Source organism: Astatotilapia calliptera, chromosome 2, assembly GCF_964374335.1.
Source record: "Astatotilapia calliptera chromosome 2, fAstCal68.1, whole genome shotgun sequence".
NCBI lineage: Eukaryota > Metazoa > Chordata > Actinopteri > Cichliformes > Cichlidae > Astatotilapia > Astatotilapia calliptera.
Window position 1 is genome coordinate 30,384,773 of NC_137423.1, and position 15,906 is coordinate 30,400,678.

A 15,906-nucleotide genomic window follows, 5' to 3' on the forward strand; every position below is an offset into this window, starting at 1 on the left:
CACCTTCAGCACATATATATATAAATCTTTTGTTGCACTTTTATGAAATATAGGCATAAAGGAACATGTTGAACAGAAAATTTCAGAATTTTTTTTCTTTTTCTAAAACTTTGAAATGTTAAAACCCCAGTTATGTCTCCCTTTTAGCACCCAAAGGTGCATCTATTGTGTATAGAAAAACTTCCAAAACTTACAGCTTCAAATTTTAGAAATTTGCACTGAGACATACTGTCTTCATTCTGATTCTGGTCAAAGCTGTCATTTAGATATACGTTGAGCATTATCAAATTTATTTTTATTAAGAGTTGATATTTATAACCTTCACATTTTTTGGATAATACTTAAATATGGATGGATAATAATAATTTCTCGAAATTTAACTAAATGAATTCCAGAGGCCCATCACTTACACCAGAAAGTCATATTAAATTGTTTGGATTGCATTTTTCAGAAGTCGCTGATTGAAAGCCTAATGCAGAGTCATTTGTTGTGTCTTTATGTTTTACATGATGCAATTTAGCCTATGTTTAAATAAAATTATATATCATTATAAGAAACACGAAGAATAAAAACTACAATGAGAAAACAGAATAAACAGGAAGTATATTTGGAGTATGAAATTCAAATCTTAAAGCAGGCAAAAATATAATTGAAGTATTTCATAACATTATTCTTTTTTGTTTTTAATAAAAAATAAAGTTCTAGTTTGTTACGACTCGGAAAAATTCTCTAAATACTGTTGATGGCGCTGCTCTTCAGTAAAACCTAATCTCATGTGACGTCATAATTCTCACGATACTTCATTGTAGGCGTTGTATATGGCATATTTACACCAGGCTCGGAAGACAGCGGCATAAAGATATTTTCTCCAGAAATTACCGTATTGCCTTTCGTCAGAGATTTGAGGATTGCTTCACCTTGTCTGAACATAGAAGAAATTAAAAGATTTTAAATACGCATTCTTTTCCTCAATGGCTCACCGTAATCTCAAGTGTTCCCGAAGATGGTATGTCTCAGTATTTCTTTTTCTTTTTCCCATCATGAATCCGGTATCGACAGTCACCCATTATTCGGTTCCCGAAGAAATGGACGAAGGTTCTCTTGTTGCGAATTTAGCAACAGATTTGGGATTAGATACAAGAAGTCTGAGTAATAGAAAAATCCGCGTTGACGTTGTAGGCAATAAAAAATATCTTGACATCAAAAAAGACACAGGAGAGCTCTTTATTCTGGAAAGGATAGACAGAGAGTTTTTATGTCCTCTAAAGACCACCACGTCTTGCTTTCTTAAATTAGACGCTTCCGTTGAGAACCCAGTGCGAATGTTTAACATTGAAGTGGAAATCGTGGACATTAATGACAACGCTCCACATTTTCGGAGGGGGACGATGCATTTGGACATTTCTGAATCAAGTCCAGTGGGGGAGAGATTCTCACTGAACAATGCTGCAGACCCAGATGTTGGAACAAATTCTGTGAAAAATTACCATCTGAGCTCAAGTGAACATTTCTCAGTTGAAATTCAGACCGGGAGAGACGGGACAAAGTTTGCAGACTTGATTTTAAAAAAACCTTTAGACAGGGAGAAGCAGGCTGTTCATAATCTAATTCTTACTGCTGTGGACGGTGGAGTCCCCACCCGCACAGGTACAGCCAGCATCATTGTTCGCGTGCTTGATGTCAACGACAACGCCCCTTCTTTTGAAAAAGCAAAATATGTCGTAGATGTGATGGAAAACTCTCCAATTGGCAGTCTAGTAATTAAACTGAATGCCACTGATTTAGATGAAGGATCCAATTCTGAGATTGTTTATTCATACAGTTTGTATACATCAGAAAGGACCCAAAAGATGTTTAACCTCAATCCAGAAAATGGTGAGATCAGAGTCAAAGAGATGATAAATTATGAAGATTTAAAACTTTATGAAATGGAAATTATAGCCAGTGATAAGGGCCCTAACTCAGTATCTGGACAGTGTAAACTTACAATACAGGTGACAGATATGAATGATAATCACCCAGAAATATCAATTAAATCATTTCAAAGCCCAATAAAAGAAGACACACCCACAGACACAGTGATAGCTGTAGTTAGTGTCAGTGATAAAGATTCAGGTGATAATGGAATAGTTGATCTTCATATTCCAGATAATATGCCTTTCAAACTGAGGGAGTCCTCTGATAACTATTATGAATTAGTAGTGTCGGAGCCATTAGACCGTGAGAAGGTGCCAGAATATGACATCACTTTCACTGTGACAGACAGAGGCTCTCCTCCTTTATCTGACAATGAAACTATGACTTTAGAGTTGCTGGATGTTAATGACAATGTCCCACAGTTCCCGCAGTCATTTTATACTATACGTGTCATGGAGAATAACGCACCTGGGGCCTTGCTCAGCTCACTCACTGCCTTTGACCCCGACCTCCATGAAAACCAGTATCTAGTTTATTTCATAATAGAGAAGGAGATAGCTAACACCTCCATGTCCATGCTGTTCTCCATCAATCCAGAGAACGGTAATCTTTACGCACTCAAAACCTTTGATTATGAGATTGAGAAGGAGTTTCTGTTCCACATCGAGGCCAGAGACTCTGGCTCTCCTCCTCTCAGCAGTAACGTGACCGTCCACATCATTATTGTGGACCAGAACGACAATGCTCCGGTTATTGTGTCTCCTTGGCGTGCACACGGCTCTGTGGTGGAGGAAAAGATCCCCAGATCCACTGATAAAGGATCCCTGATTGCCAAGGTGATAGCGTTAGACACAGACTCTGTGCACAACTCTCGGATCACCTACCAGTTTCTACAGGTGACTGACGCCACCTTGTTCAGTCTGGACCAATACAATGGAGAGATCCGGACTATGAGGATGTTCAGTTACAGAGATCCACGCCACCAGAGACTTGTTGTTGTTGCCAAGGACAATGGAGAGCCTGCTCTCTCTGCTACAGTCACCATCAAGCTGACCACAATGGAGACTGCTGTTAAAGCCTACTCTGACATGACTGAGGAGCCTCTGGAATATGACATCTTCTCAGACATCAACCTGTATTTGGTCATCGGTCTGGGCTCGGTGTCATTTCTGCTGCTCATCACTATATTGGTCACCATCGTGATCAAGTGTCAGAAACCCAAGCCCAGCAAAGCAGCTCCTCCCTCCAGGAACAGTGTGATCAGTGAGAGGAACTCCACCATCGCAGACTCCACTCTGGTCTCCAACGATGCCTACTGGTACAGTCTGTTTCTAGCAGAGACCAGGAAAGGAAAGCTGGTGGTTAGACAACCTCTGCCAAAAGGCTCCAGGTACATTGTGTCCAGCATACCGAGAGGGACAGGGCTGACAGACACTAGTGACTCAGCAGCTTCTACTCTGCAGGTATGGGAAACGTTTACATTCAGCATTTATTTATACTGATGTACTTTGTCAATGTCCACCCCTCTGCTTACAAGTGATCAGTGTTGGACTGAATCATTAATTCAGCTTTGGAATTTGAATCCATCCCAGTCCAGTCAGTTTACTTAAATCTACCGACCTCTATTTTTTTTTTTTTAAATATCTATATTTGGTATTTGGGTCAATAAGCAAATCAGATTTTCTCTCCATCATCATTAGTGTGGTCAAAGGAATAACTTTGTTAATCTGACTAGATATCTACTAAAGGAATATTTATTGGGAAGAAAGAAAAATATTGTTCAACTGTACATTTTGTGTGTACAGTTTTTTTTTTAAAGAATTACACCCAAAACATGTAACAAAGGAAGATGAGAGATTAACAGTATACAAAGGTTGCCTAAAAAGAAAAATTAGACATGTTTTGAGGAAATTAAATGTGTCATAAATATGATATTTACATTTTGTTTAAATACTTGAAATATTCTGACCATATAGCAACACACCTAATGGTGAAACCTTTCCACTATGATTTTTGGGAGGAAACTTCTACACAGTATAAATGCAGAACCACAGAGACTTACAAATGAGCCTATGTGAGAACTGAGTTTTTAAGTAGGCTGTGCCAATAGAGGCAAGGTCCAAAACTCAGTAGAAACACTGCAAATAGAGTGCATGAAACCACAGACAGTAACATGCCCCCCCCCCCCCCCCCCCCCAAAAAAAAGAAAAGATAAGAAAATATTACATAGTCAGTTCAAGCGTTCAAATAGATATGTTAATAATCGAGCATGCACAAACATTTAAGAACGAAAGCCTTCATATATACACGCACTGAAACTGTACATAAACTACAAAAATACAGACATGCTTGGTGTGTTTGTTTAGTTTTGTTGACTGGTCTGATCACTAACTGGCACTTACTTTTCTGTACTTGGCTGAAATTATTCTTATTGTTATTGTTGTTGTTGTTATTGTTATTATTATTATTATTATTATTATTAATATCTTAACTCTTTCCATTGTCTCTTTGAGTGCACACTATATCGAGTAGCTTGCCTAAATTTTATGTGTAAAGTAGCAGGCAGGCATTGTGTACCTTGCCAATAGCGAGAGCAAACAGTCTTTAGGTGAGTGTGACAAAGACCCGGGTGATGCATACAGTTTATTAAATCGCAATAAAGTTTTATGGCACAAAACATGTAATATAATTTTAGCGCCGTTTCAAAAATAGATGTGTCTTGCAATTAAACCGGCCTTTATATCATTCCTTAGGCATTGAAAACAGACAGAAAAGACGGGAAAATCGGTAGCACATCATAACAGAGTAACTGCCATTCGCAATGCGCAGTGATACATTTGATGTCATTACTTGTCCAGTACTGTTTCATGCATCAGCACAGGAAACCTCGCACTCCGCCAGACAAACGGGATACTGTGTTACAAACTCGCTGTTTTCCTCATGATAATTGCGTAATAAAGAAAAAAGTGCATGAAGAAATGAAAAGATGCCGAAAACTGGGGAGTACTTCGTGTGCATTCACTAATTCACGTCCCAGTTCGCATCAGCAACTTCTTAAACGGGAATTGAGACGCCCTGATTCTGTTGTTATTTAATAAAAACAACTATTTTATTTTTATGGTTTTTTTTTTATTGAAAAAGTTGCGCAATTGTTTCCGTCGCTGTTTTGCAGAAAAACACACCCATTAGTGAGGTCATCGATTTCACATAAATTTATTGGAGGAAGGAGAATAGGTGGTCCCATTTAAAATGTACGTCATTCGTGAGGAAGAAACATTTTCTCTGATGTTGTCCGTTTCGTGTGTTTAGTCAACAAGAGGACGATTTACCTGCGTTTCCGCACATTTCAAGGTGTTTCAGAGTTACGGAAGCTTCACGATGATGCACCATCTCAAACAGTCATGCGGGACAGGGTACGTTTCCCTGATTTTCTTTCTTTCTGCTATCGTGAATACTGCGTCTTCAATCACCCATTATTCTATTCCTGAAGAAATGGAGGAAGGTTCTGTTGTTGCAAATCTAGCAACCGACCTGAGGTTAGATGTGAAGACGCTGAATGAAAGAAAAATGCGCGTGGATGTAGTAGCTAACAAAAAATACCTCGACATTAACAAGGTAACGGGGGAGCTGTACATTTTAGAAAGGATTGACCGTGAGTTTTTCTGTCCATCGAAGACAACATCATACTGCGTTCTTAAATTAGACGCTACTATCGAGAATCCTGTGCGGATGTTTAATATTGAGGTGGAAATAACGGACATTAATGACAACGCTCCACATTTTCGGAGGGGGACGATGCATTTGGACATTTCTGAATCAAGTCCAGTGGGGGAGAGATTCTCACTGAACAATGCTGCAGACCCAGATGTTGGAACAAATTCTGTGAAAAATTACCATCTGAGCTCAAGTGAACATTTCTCAGTTGAAATTCAGACCGGGAGAGACGGGACAAAGTTTGCAGACTTGATTTTAAAAAAACCTTTAGACAGGGAGAAGCAGGCTGTTCATAATCTAATTCTTACTGCTGTGGACGGTGGAGTCCCCACCCGCACAGGTACAGCCAGCATCATTGTTCGCGTGCTTGATGTCAACGACAACGCCCCTTCTTTTGAAAAAGCAAAATATGTCGTAGATGTGATGGAAAACTCTCCAATTGGCAGTCTAGTAATTAAACTGAATGCCACTGATTTAGATGAAGGATCCAATTCTGAGATTGTTTATTCATACAGTTTGTATACATCAGAAAGGACCCAAAATATGTTTAACCTCAATCCAGAAAATGGTGAGATCAGAGTCAAAGAGATGATAAATTATGAAGATTTAAAACTGTATGAAATGGAAATTATAGCCAGTGATAAGGGCCCTAACTCAGTATCTGGACAGTGTAAACTTACAATACAGGTGACAGATATGAATGATAATCACCCAGAAATATCAATTAAATCATTTCAGAGTCCAATAAAAGAAGACACACCCACAGACACAGTGATAGCTGTGGTTAGTGTCAGTGATAAAGATTCAGGTGATAATGGAATAGTTGATCTACGTATTCCAGATAATATGCCTTTCAAACTGAGGGAGTCCTCTGATAACTATTATGAATTAGTAGTGTCGGAGCCTTTAGACCGTGAGAAGGTGCCAGAATATGACATCACTTTCACGGTGACAGACAGAGGCTCTCCTCCTTTATCTGACAATGAAACTATGACTTTAGAGCTGCTGGATGTTAATGACAATGTCCCACAGTTCCCCCAGTCATTTTATACTATACGTGTCATGGAGAATAACGCACCTGGGGCCTTGCTCAGCTCACTCACTGCCTTTGACCCCGACCTCCATGAAAACCAGTATCTAGTTTATTTCATAATAGAGAAGGAGATAGCTAACACCTCCATGTCCATGCTGTTCTCCATCAATCCAGAGAACGGTAATCTTTACGCACTCAAAACCTTTGATTATGAGATTGAGAAGGAGTTTCTGTTCCACATCGAGGCCAGAGACTCTGGCTCTCCTCCTCTCAGCAGTAACGTGACAGTACACATCATTATTGTGGACCAGAACGACAATGCTCCAGTTATTGTGTCTCCGTGGCGTGCACACGGCTCTGTGGTGGAGGAAAAGATCCCCAGATCCACTGATAAAGGATCCCTGATTGCAAAGGTGATAGCCTTAGATACAGACTCTGTGCACAACTCTCGGATCACCTACCAGTTTCTACAGGTGACTGACGCCACCTTGTTTAGTCTGGACCAATACAATGGAGAGATCCGGACTATGAGGATGTTCAGTTACAGAGATCCACGCCACCAGAGACTTGTTGTTGTTGCCAAGGACAATGGAGAGCCTGCTCTCTCTGCTACAGTCACCATCAAGCTGACCACAATGGAGACTGCTGTTAAAGCCTACTCTGACATGACTGAGGAGCCTCTGGAATATGACATCTTCTCAGACATCAACCTGTATTTAGTCATCGGTCTGGGCTTGGTGTCATTTCTGCTGCTCATCACCATATTGGTCACCATTGTGATCAAGTGTCAGAAACCCAAGCCCAGCAAAGCAGCTCCTCCCTCCAGGAACAGTGTGATCAGTGAGAGGAACTCCACCATCGCAGACTCCACTCTGGTCTCCAATGATGCCTACTGGTACAGTCTGTTTCTAGCAGAGACCAGGAAAGGAAAGCTGGTGGTTAGACAGCCTCTGCCAAAGGGCTCCAGGTACATTGTGTCCAGCATACCGAGAGGGACAGGGCTGACAGACACTAGTGACTCAGCAGCTTCTACTCTGCAGGTATAGGTCCTCAATGTTTTTTGCATTTTTTAAAAAACTCTTTTTAAAAAAGGATACCTACTACTTATTACAATTTCTTGTTTAACAAACTCCAAAGTGAAAAAAAAAATGTAAACTTTTAATCGCTGGTACACACTTGCAATATCTGCAATGGAAATGTTTTTCTCTTTGCATGAGAGACATTACAACCTTTAGAAAATGAGTACAGATTAAAAAATGCCAACAATAATGTTTCACATGTGTGAAACCCAAATATGTTTTTGCTCTGGTGTCAATGTGTTTAGTTTTATGTTAACTGGCACATGAGCAAAGGTACACAAGTCAAATAAGATTTATTTTAAAACAAACAGGAGAAATGCATTTTGAGATCAGACAGGAGTGTGACTTTCTTTGCAGGTTTTCAAAGAGTTATATCGTCCTTACTATTTTGTTTTGTTTGTTTGTTTTTTGCTGTTGATGACATGACCTTTCAACATGAAGAAGATACAGAATATGAGATTGCTGGTCATCAGAACAACTTCAAACTTAAGTCTGCACTATGTTTGCAGGAAACTATGACATTAGGGTAGGCAGTTCATCTCCAGTAGTTGAGATGAACAGGTTTTGAGAGAAGAAACAGAAATCTCTTAATTTATTGGTTAGAATAAACAACTTAAATATGATACAATTTTGCCATTATTCTATGTCATATCTGTCTGTCTTTCTTTCTTGGTAAGTATGGTACTCTAAATGTAAAACTGTGTTGTGACCTACTTCTGTAGCACACATTGTAACAGTATTCCCTTCTAAGGTTCACACTAACCACGCTTATTCTGTGCTATTTATAAGTCATAACATTCAGTTTATAGTGCCAACTCTGTGATCACTGGATTCATACACACATACACAAAGAATCCTTCTGTGCTTGTATTGACCTGACCACTGAATTGCTTTTTTTTTCTCCCCACTCTAAAGTACCCTAAATGAAGGAAGTCCGCTCTGCAGTTGGAGGTATGCAGAAGTCTCACTCCCCCACCCTGGATAACTTTTCTATTAATTATTACAGAACTATTGTTTCAATTGTTTTTCTGTTTGTTTTGTTCTCGGTGGATGTTAGTATTATTCAGTGTCTTGTATTTCATTTTCTTTGAGGAGGAGATTTTTTTTTATTTTTTTTTTTAGATCACTTGACTTACTTAACATTACATGCATTTTGCCACTTTTGTGTCAGCTTTAATGCTTACAGTCTCATCCATTAGGCCTAATGAAAGCTTCTTATACAGTCTAACCAGCACAGTGATTAACAGCATGCTAATATATTTGAGTACTATGTTTTCTCCCTTAATACTTTTATACTATTTTGGTGCATAAAACATTACTATCATGACCTTTATTGACCTCAGACAATAAAAAAGATTAAACAAAAATAATCGTAATGGCTTACAGTCTTGCTTACATTTCAGCGAATACAGTCATCCAAATTAAGTAGTATTAAATTAGTATTCCTGTCATAGTCATTGCTTTTGGTGAACAAAGTGACAATCATGTTGAGAAACTAAACAAAACAAAAGAAACCGAAGCAAAGCAAAGCAAAACAAACAAACCAAAAAACCCTTCACTTCAGTCAACACTGTTGTTATTTGCTTGCTTAGGTTCTGGCCTTTGCTGTTACAGGTTTTCTCAGTTGCTTTGGTAGATTTCTCAAAACATTTTCAACACTCTCTGCATTGAAGATTAATTACCAAGAGCAGCACATGCATGCAGCAAACAAACAAACAAAAAACAAACAAACCCTACCGTGAAGAGGCTGTAACTCACTCAAAACTGAAAATTTACTTCACGAGCTAGCAAAAATACCTCTGATATCAACATGAAAAGTGTGAACCAGGGATATTTTGACCGAAGACAGTGATTGTTATTTCGAATTTCCTCACTTCTAGTCTTTTCCTCCAATTCTTTTCACTTTGTATCAAAGTGAAAATTCTGTGTTTGTAATGAACCACTTACATTTCCATGTAGTGTGAGGGTTTTTCCTATGCTTCTCTATGTTTTTCCTGCAATTGTCACAATATAAACTATACTAAATGGGGGGAAAAAACAAAAAAACCTCTGGCCCCAGGTTTTCATACTTCACATATTTTTCTGACAGCTCAGCTCCGTTTTTTTTTTTTATTTTAAGTTTAAGGTTTCATACTTGTAACATATACTATAATAGAGTTTAAGATTAAAAACTATTCCATGGAGAAAGAATAATTTATATTGATGACAAAGACAAATACAACCCATGAGCATTCAAATTGTCTAGACCTGCTGAAAGATTTACAAATTTAAAGAATAATGAAAAATTTTCCTTATGCTGTGGATGAGCAACACAGTGCTGTGAATGATTCTGTATATTGTTTTGACAGCATTAACTCTAATTCAGGAACTGAGCCTAAGCAACTGAGAAAAACTGAAATATATGCCAAGAAAAAAATGCCCTTAATTGAATCACTATGTTCTCAAAAGAATGGTGTGTGTGTGTGCATGTCTGTTCATCCCCTAATGATCCATCACTTATATATTAGGACTATTTCCTGTTTTTGAATGTTTGTAAGTGAAATTGGGCTGTGCTGTTAAACCGGTGATTCTACTAAATGTTTCTGACTTCACAGAATGACACGTTTGAACATGAATGACACAATGTCTGTTGTAGACTGAATTGTGACCTAAATCTTTGTGCAGGAGACGCGCAAAGAGAAACCGGTCACCCAGTTACCTAGCAACCACTCTCCTTCACATAATTTTGCAGCATGGTATTCATAGATCTGCCTCCTCCCCACTACATGTTCAAGGATCCGCCCAATCCCTCAACCCAGTCTGTCCTCTGCTTGAAGCCCCGTATAAGCGACAGACGTCGGCTGCATGAGATGTGTCAGTTTGCCCAGTCCCAAGTGCTCTTGTTCTTTTTTTGAAATTTGTCTAATTTTCATCTCGTTGGCAGGCATCCACAACCAGCAGCAGCAGTTCCACATAAGACCCCCATCCACCTGCAGCGTACAGGATTAACACTGACAAGAATGGCTTCACAGAGGAAAGAAGAAACCTCTAACCATACACCCCCCTCCAGGTCTGTCCTGCTGAGTCTGTAAAAACATGGCCCAGAGCTTTATCTTTGAACCCATGAAAAGCCAGTCAACAATGCATCCCTGTCCATTCAGTATGCATGATAAGACAGCATGGTTTCAACCACACTTCAACTGTCATATGTTAAAAAGAAAATTTCAAGAGGAGATGCAATGAAATGGACTATCTGAAAAACTGTGCCAGTGGATATTAAAAGAAGCCACATCAAAGAGTAAAAAGGTGGACATTGAAATGTTGAAATGCCTTGAAAATACACACACTCTCTCTCTCTCTCTCGCTCTCTTCAAAAAAATGAAACACATAAGATATCATATTTTTAACTGCTCTGCTTTGTCTTGGTCTACTACAGCTTTGTTGTATGATAAATAGGGTAACTAAGGTGAAATAGCACAATTAACTAAACATCAGAAAAGCACCAACCTACAGTTTTAATGTATGAAATAAGAGAAAATCAGTATTTTGTAAATGTGGTAACTTTGAGTACTTTTATGTTTTGTACTTGACTTTGTGCTTTATATGTGAACTAGGCCTGAAGATACTGTATGACTTAGAGCAGCGGTCCCCAACCTTTTTTGCGCCACGGACCGGTTTATGCCCGACAATATTTTCATGGACCGGCCTTTAAGGTGTCGCGGATAAATACAACAAAATAAAACTAGTACCGGTACCGAAAAAAAGAAAATTTATTCATAACACACGTAAAAGACCAAGGAAAACCGAGTAAACGATAAAAACGATAACAAAATAACGCTGAAAACCGATAAAAACCCTGAAAACTATACATTTCACACCTGAGCCTCAACTCTCGCGGCCTGGTACCAAACGACTCACGGACCGGTACCGGTCCGAGGCCCGGGGGTTGGGGACCGCTGACTTAGAGTGCTGAGAGATAAGATCAATAAGTGTACAGAACAGAAAAGATCAAGGCCTTTAGCCATTATGCCTTTAAGTTGTTTTTGCATGGAAGAATTCAAGTACTTTTGACAGCTTTTGTTATTTTATTATATTAAGCAACATTTTTGCAGTTAAGTCTCACTGTTTCACTTGATTTTTCCGAACAATATGGAGCGATTTTAATGGGACAATAATGGCAGTAAATCAGTATAACACCTTTTAATCATGATGTCCTGAGAGGTTTAGAAGATGTCAAACAAAATCTATAAAACAGCACAATGACATTGCTTTGGACTCAGAAAACGATTTAATCAAAGCCTAAATTAAAATGTGCAATGTCGCTTATTATTTATTTTATGTGCTCCTCTAGAATGAGGCTTGGATTTTAAATGCAACACAAGTGAATACAGTGAGCCTTTAGCACTCTGTACGGTATATGCACCACAAACATGAACATGTACAGTCACCTGTCAATGTCTAGATCCAAGTTCTGGCTGTTCCTTCATTTTGATGTCTTCTGCAGTGTTTAAAACCGAAGAACCAAACATGTTCGTTTAATCCTTACACTTCAGAAACAATGTTGTTATGGTTGATTTCACTCAATGAAAGCTGTTCTAATGTTTATCACTGACTAACTGTATGTATATGGATATGCATATGCAGCACCTTATCTAGGATACAGATATAATTCATATATACAGTATCTCATTTGTATGTATCTATGAATATGCCTTTCATTTTCAGTACCAGTGCTTTTGCAACTTTTAATGTGAAAAAAGTGGAACTCCTGTGCCATAAGATTTATGACCCCAACTAGTATGTTTAGCACAGCTCATAAAGCATTACTTTTAAGAAGCTCAAATATCTTAAAAACATATGCAGTAAGGGCCTTTGTACAGTGGTACTTTTATGGTGCAATATATGGTAATTTGTGTAATGTGTGATCTGTGGTTTGGTCTGTAAGATTCATTAAATACTAAACAGAATAAACTAAAAGGCATTTAGTACTCATTTTAGATAGCTGGATTATTTAATAATTGTTTCAAATGTAATACATTTTAAGCAATACTTGTCTAACCATCTAAATGGATAGTATCGAGAGTGAGAGAGACACACTCGTCTATTATAATAAAATGCATTAAAATGCCAAAGTTCAAGTTCCTGTCCCATCTTTGTAAACTTGTCAACCAACTCAGTCAAGTTTCTCTACAGTAGAACCTGCTTGTATTAATGTATTAATACTTATTGAATTGACTGTATTAATTTCAGATTTATTTACCTTATTAAGATATTTGCTCTTTCACATTTTATTTTACCATTCTATTAAATTCATTATATATTTGTTGCTTTTTTACTTCTTTAAAAAGAAAAATCTGTGGCGTATTAAGACAGGTTTAGAAACAAAAACCCATATTTTCACAAGACAATGTGGGAGGATATTCTACAGATAAGTTTTGCAGTCATTCTTTCACTGTCTCGTTTTCTTGCAGTTCAGTTTCCACAAAAACTATAAAAGCATGGTAAGGTTTGCACACAGTGCTGTTCCTGTTTCTGTAGGCTGCTAAGACTTTTTTTATTTGTTTGTTTTTCTTATCCCTAATATGGATGGTGTGAAGAAAAATATGAATACGAGTACCAACAAGACAAACAAAAACTGAAAAAAAAAACTCCTAAAGTAAACCATATACAAACATTTCCACAAAAATCTCCCTTCTAGAGCTGCTCTCCTTCAAGATCTGAAGTTTCCACCACTAGAATGTAAGTATGGATTAAAATTCAAATTATCAAATTATATTGTCATATATATTTAAAACATCCATCCACCCGCTTCCGCTTTTTGTTTTGCTTTTTGATTTTTGTACTAAACTAACCAGCTTTTCTTGATTTAATCTATATTAAAAAAAAAAAACAAACAAAAAATTTTAGATATTTGAAGAATATATCACATGAAGTGAAAGCAAGAGGGACATTTTGACAGGTAAGTATTTCAGGAAATCTATGAGGGTTCCTCTGTCATGATGGCAAAGGGAATGGCTCCAGCTATGTGTCTGTACTGCGCTGCCTTCTATGAGCCCTATATATGCACGATGTGTTATTATATTGCCAAACAAACAATCATAATAAAAGAGCAATTACATCATGAGTCTGCAGTATATGAATCTTTAAACAAAGCCTTATTAATCGTGATAAATGCCACGAGCTGTGTAATAAATTAAGGGCATATAAAACATTTTGTTACAATGCAAAATGTTTTGTTTATCATGAACACTGCTTTAAAGATAATGAGTGTATTTGTATTTTATTCAGTGGCTGGCTGAAAGCATAAGGCTGTCTCTCTTTGAGACTCTTTGTGTGCAGACATGACCTCATCTCCCCTGAGAGATGAGGTCATGAGGAGGTAATAATAGTAATCAGGCCAACAGCACTAGTTATTTTAGCATCTTCTATACACACTTTAACTTCAGAATCACATTCTAGCATAACCAAGAAAAACCTCCATATATGTCTGCGTCTATATATGCAAAACAAGAACAAAGGCTTCTAAATTGACTCTAGTTATGATTAAACTGTGTTGGAGCCAATTGAAGTAGGAAACAGGATGAGAAAAGAAACATTTCTCCGCCTCTTTCTTCATTAATATGGTTTCTGTTGTCCGCTGCTCTGCTCTACTAACAGACTAGCACAGTGATGCATGACACAGCAATGCACCAGTGTGTAACAAAAGCGCTAGAACGACAACCAGCTGGCACTAGTAGGTTAACACATGCACACCACACATCAGTGGGTTTTTTTTATTTATGTCTGGTATCTCAGTTGCTCTCTCTCTCTCTCTCTCTCTCTCTTCAAATATATATATATATTTTTATATATATATATATATATATATATATATATATATATATTTTTTATATATATATATATATATATATATATATATATATATATATATAAAAAATATATATATATATATATATAAAAAATATATATATATATATATTTATATATATATATATATTTATATATATATATATATATATATATATATATATATATATATATATATATATATATATATATATATTTTTTTTTTTTTTTTAAGTACATGGATGCAGTTTATATTGTCCGCAGAATTCACAGCTTCCGCACCCCTCCCCCTCTCCTTCTCGCGAGGGCGCCTGCTTGCTGTCAGCACCACGGACAGAGACCCACCTAAAAGAGCTGCGTTGCCATGGCGACCTGCTCTTCTCACTGGAGTTGTGAAGGTGCCTGTAATGTAATATCCGCACGACTGCACCACTCCCTCAACTTAAGCATGCACAGCTTCCAGGCTTGGCTGTGAAAATATAACTGCAACCTTCGTTTAGCAGGGGTTTATAATAAAAGAGAGAAAATATGTGCTTTGTAACACTCTGCATCACTGCTGCAGCAAAGAGAGGGTGATCGAGGTTGAAAAGGGAGGAAGTGATGCAGAATGCTGCAACACTCGTGCACGCGCACGTATATATTTAGCGTAAATCCAAAACCAATACGTGGGTAGCAAGTGGGAGGGGTGCGACTATCTGAGGCTATATGGTCACTTGCTTTTCTAATTGTTGCAAGGAGGATTGTTGTGTTCTTCTTTCTCTTACAATTCCCCACGCATTTCTATATGCACTGCGGTAGAGAGGCAAGCCTTCTGTTATTTTCAGATAAGAACAATGTGTTCCACGTGAATGGACTCCTAGCTGTACTTGCAGGTTGATTCCATGCGATGTCACTGCTCACATCTGAAATAGACTAAAGACTGTGGGTGTGTGCTGGAAGGCCGCATGCAGTGTAAGAAGAGAGAATGTGTTCAGGTTTAACATCAACATACTAAAGTAGTTAAAACTTTGTATTACATATCAATCCTTGTAGAATGTTTTCCTATTGTTTGCATGGAGATTTCCTCCCAAAAAAGATTTAGTTTGCCAGAAATCTAGAAGGGAAGAAGAATCTAAAATGAGAAGAAAAGCTCAGTTCAACTTACTATTTATTGAGAGCAGTTAAATGTAGGGATAACAAGAAAATATTGGTTATTCCATGATGGTCAGCTGAAACGCAAGAGGGTGAAATCTGTCAAGGCTATATTCAGGACTTACTGGGAGTAAAACTTTCAACTCCTAAGAACTGGGGCGGGGAGACTTCCTCTCTCGACTCTCTCGAGTTTGTACTTCAGAATGT

At 37.8% G+C, this 15,906-nt stretch overlaps 1 protein-coding gene across 9 annotated transcripts in view; it reads left to right on the plus strand.

Annotated features, from left to right (window-relative positions):
- LOC113036790 (protocadherin alpha-C2-like) overlaps nt 1-12,854 on the plus strand; it is a 34,888-nt gene extending 22,034 nt beyond the window's left edge. For 4 of the 9 annotated variants that reach the window (XM_080288787.1, XM_080288780.1, XM_026193328.2 and 1 more), the window contains exons 2-3: nt 8,659-8,694; nt 10,667-12,854. In XM_080288787.1, the coding sequence (XP_080144913.1) occupies nt 8,659-8,670 (12 nt within the window). In that variant the 3' untranslated portion in view covers nt 8,671-8,694; nt 10,667-12,854. Of the gene's footprint in view, nt 1-20; nt 3,381-5,336; nt 7,705-8,658; nt 8,695-10,666 lie in introns of those variants that run through there. The other 5 variants (XM_080288776.1, XM_026193303.2, XM_026193294.2 and 2 more) reach the window with 3 other exon arrangements.
- The last annotated feature ends 3,052 nt before the right edge of the window (nt 12,855-15,906 follow it).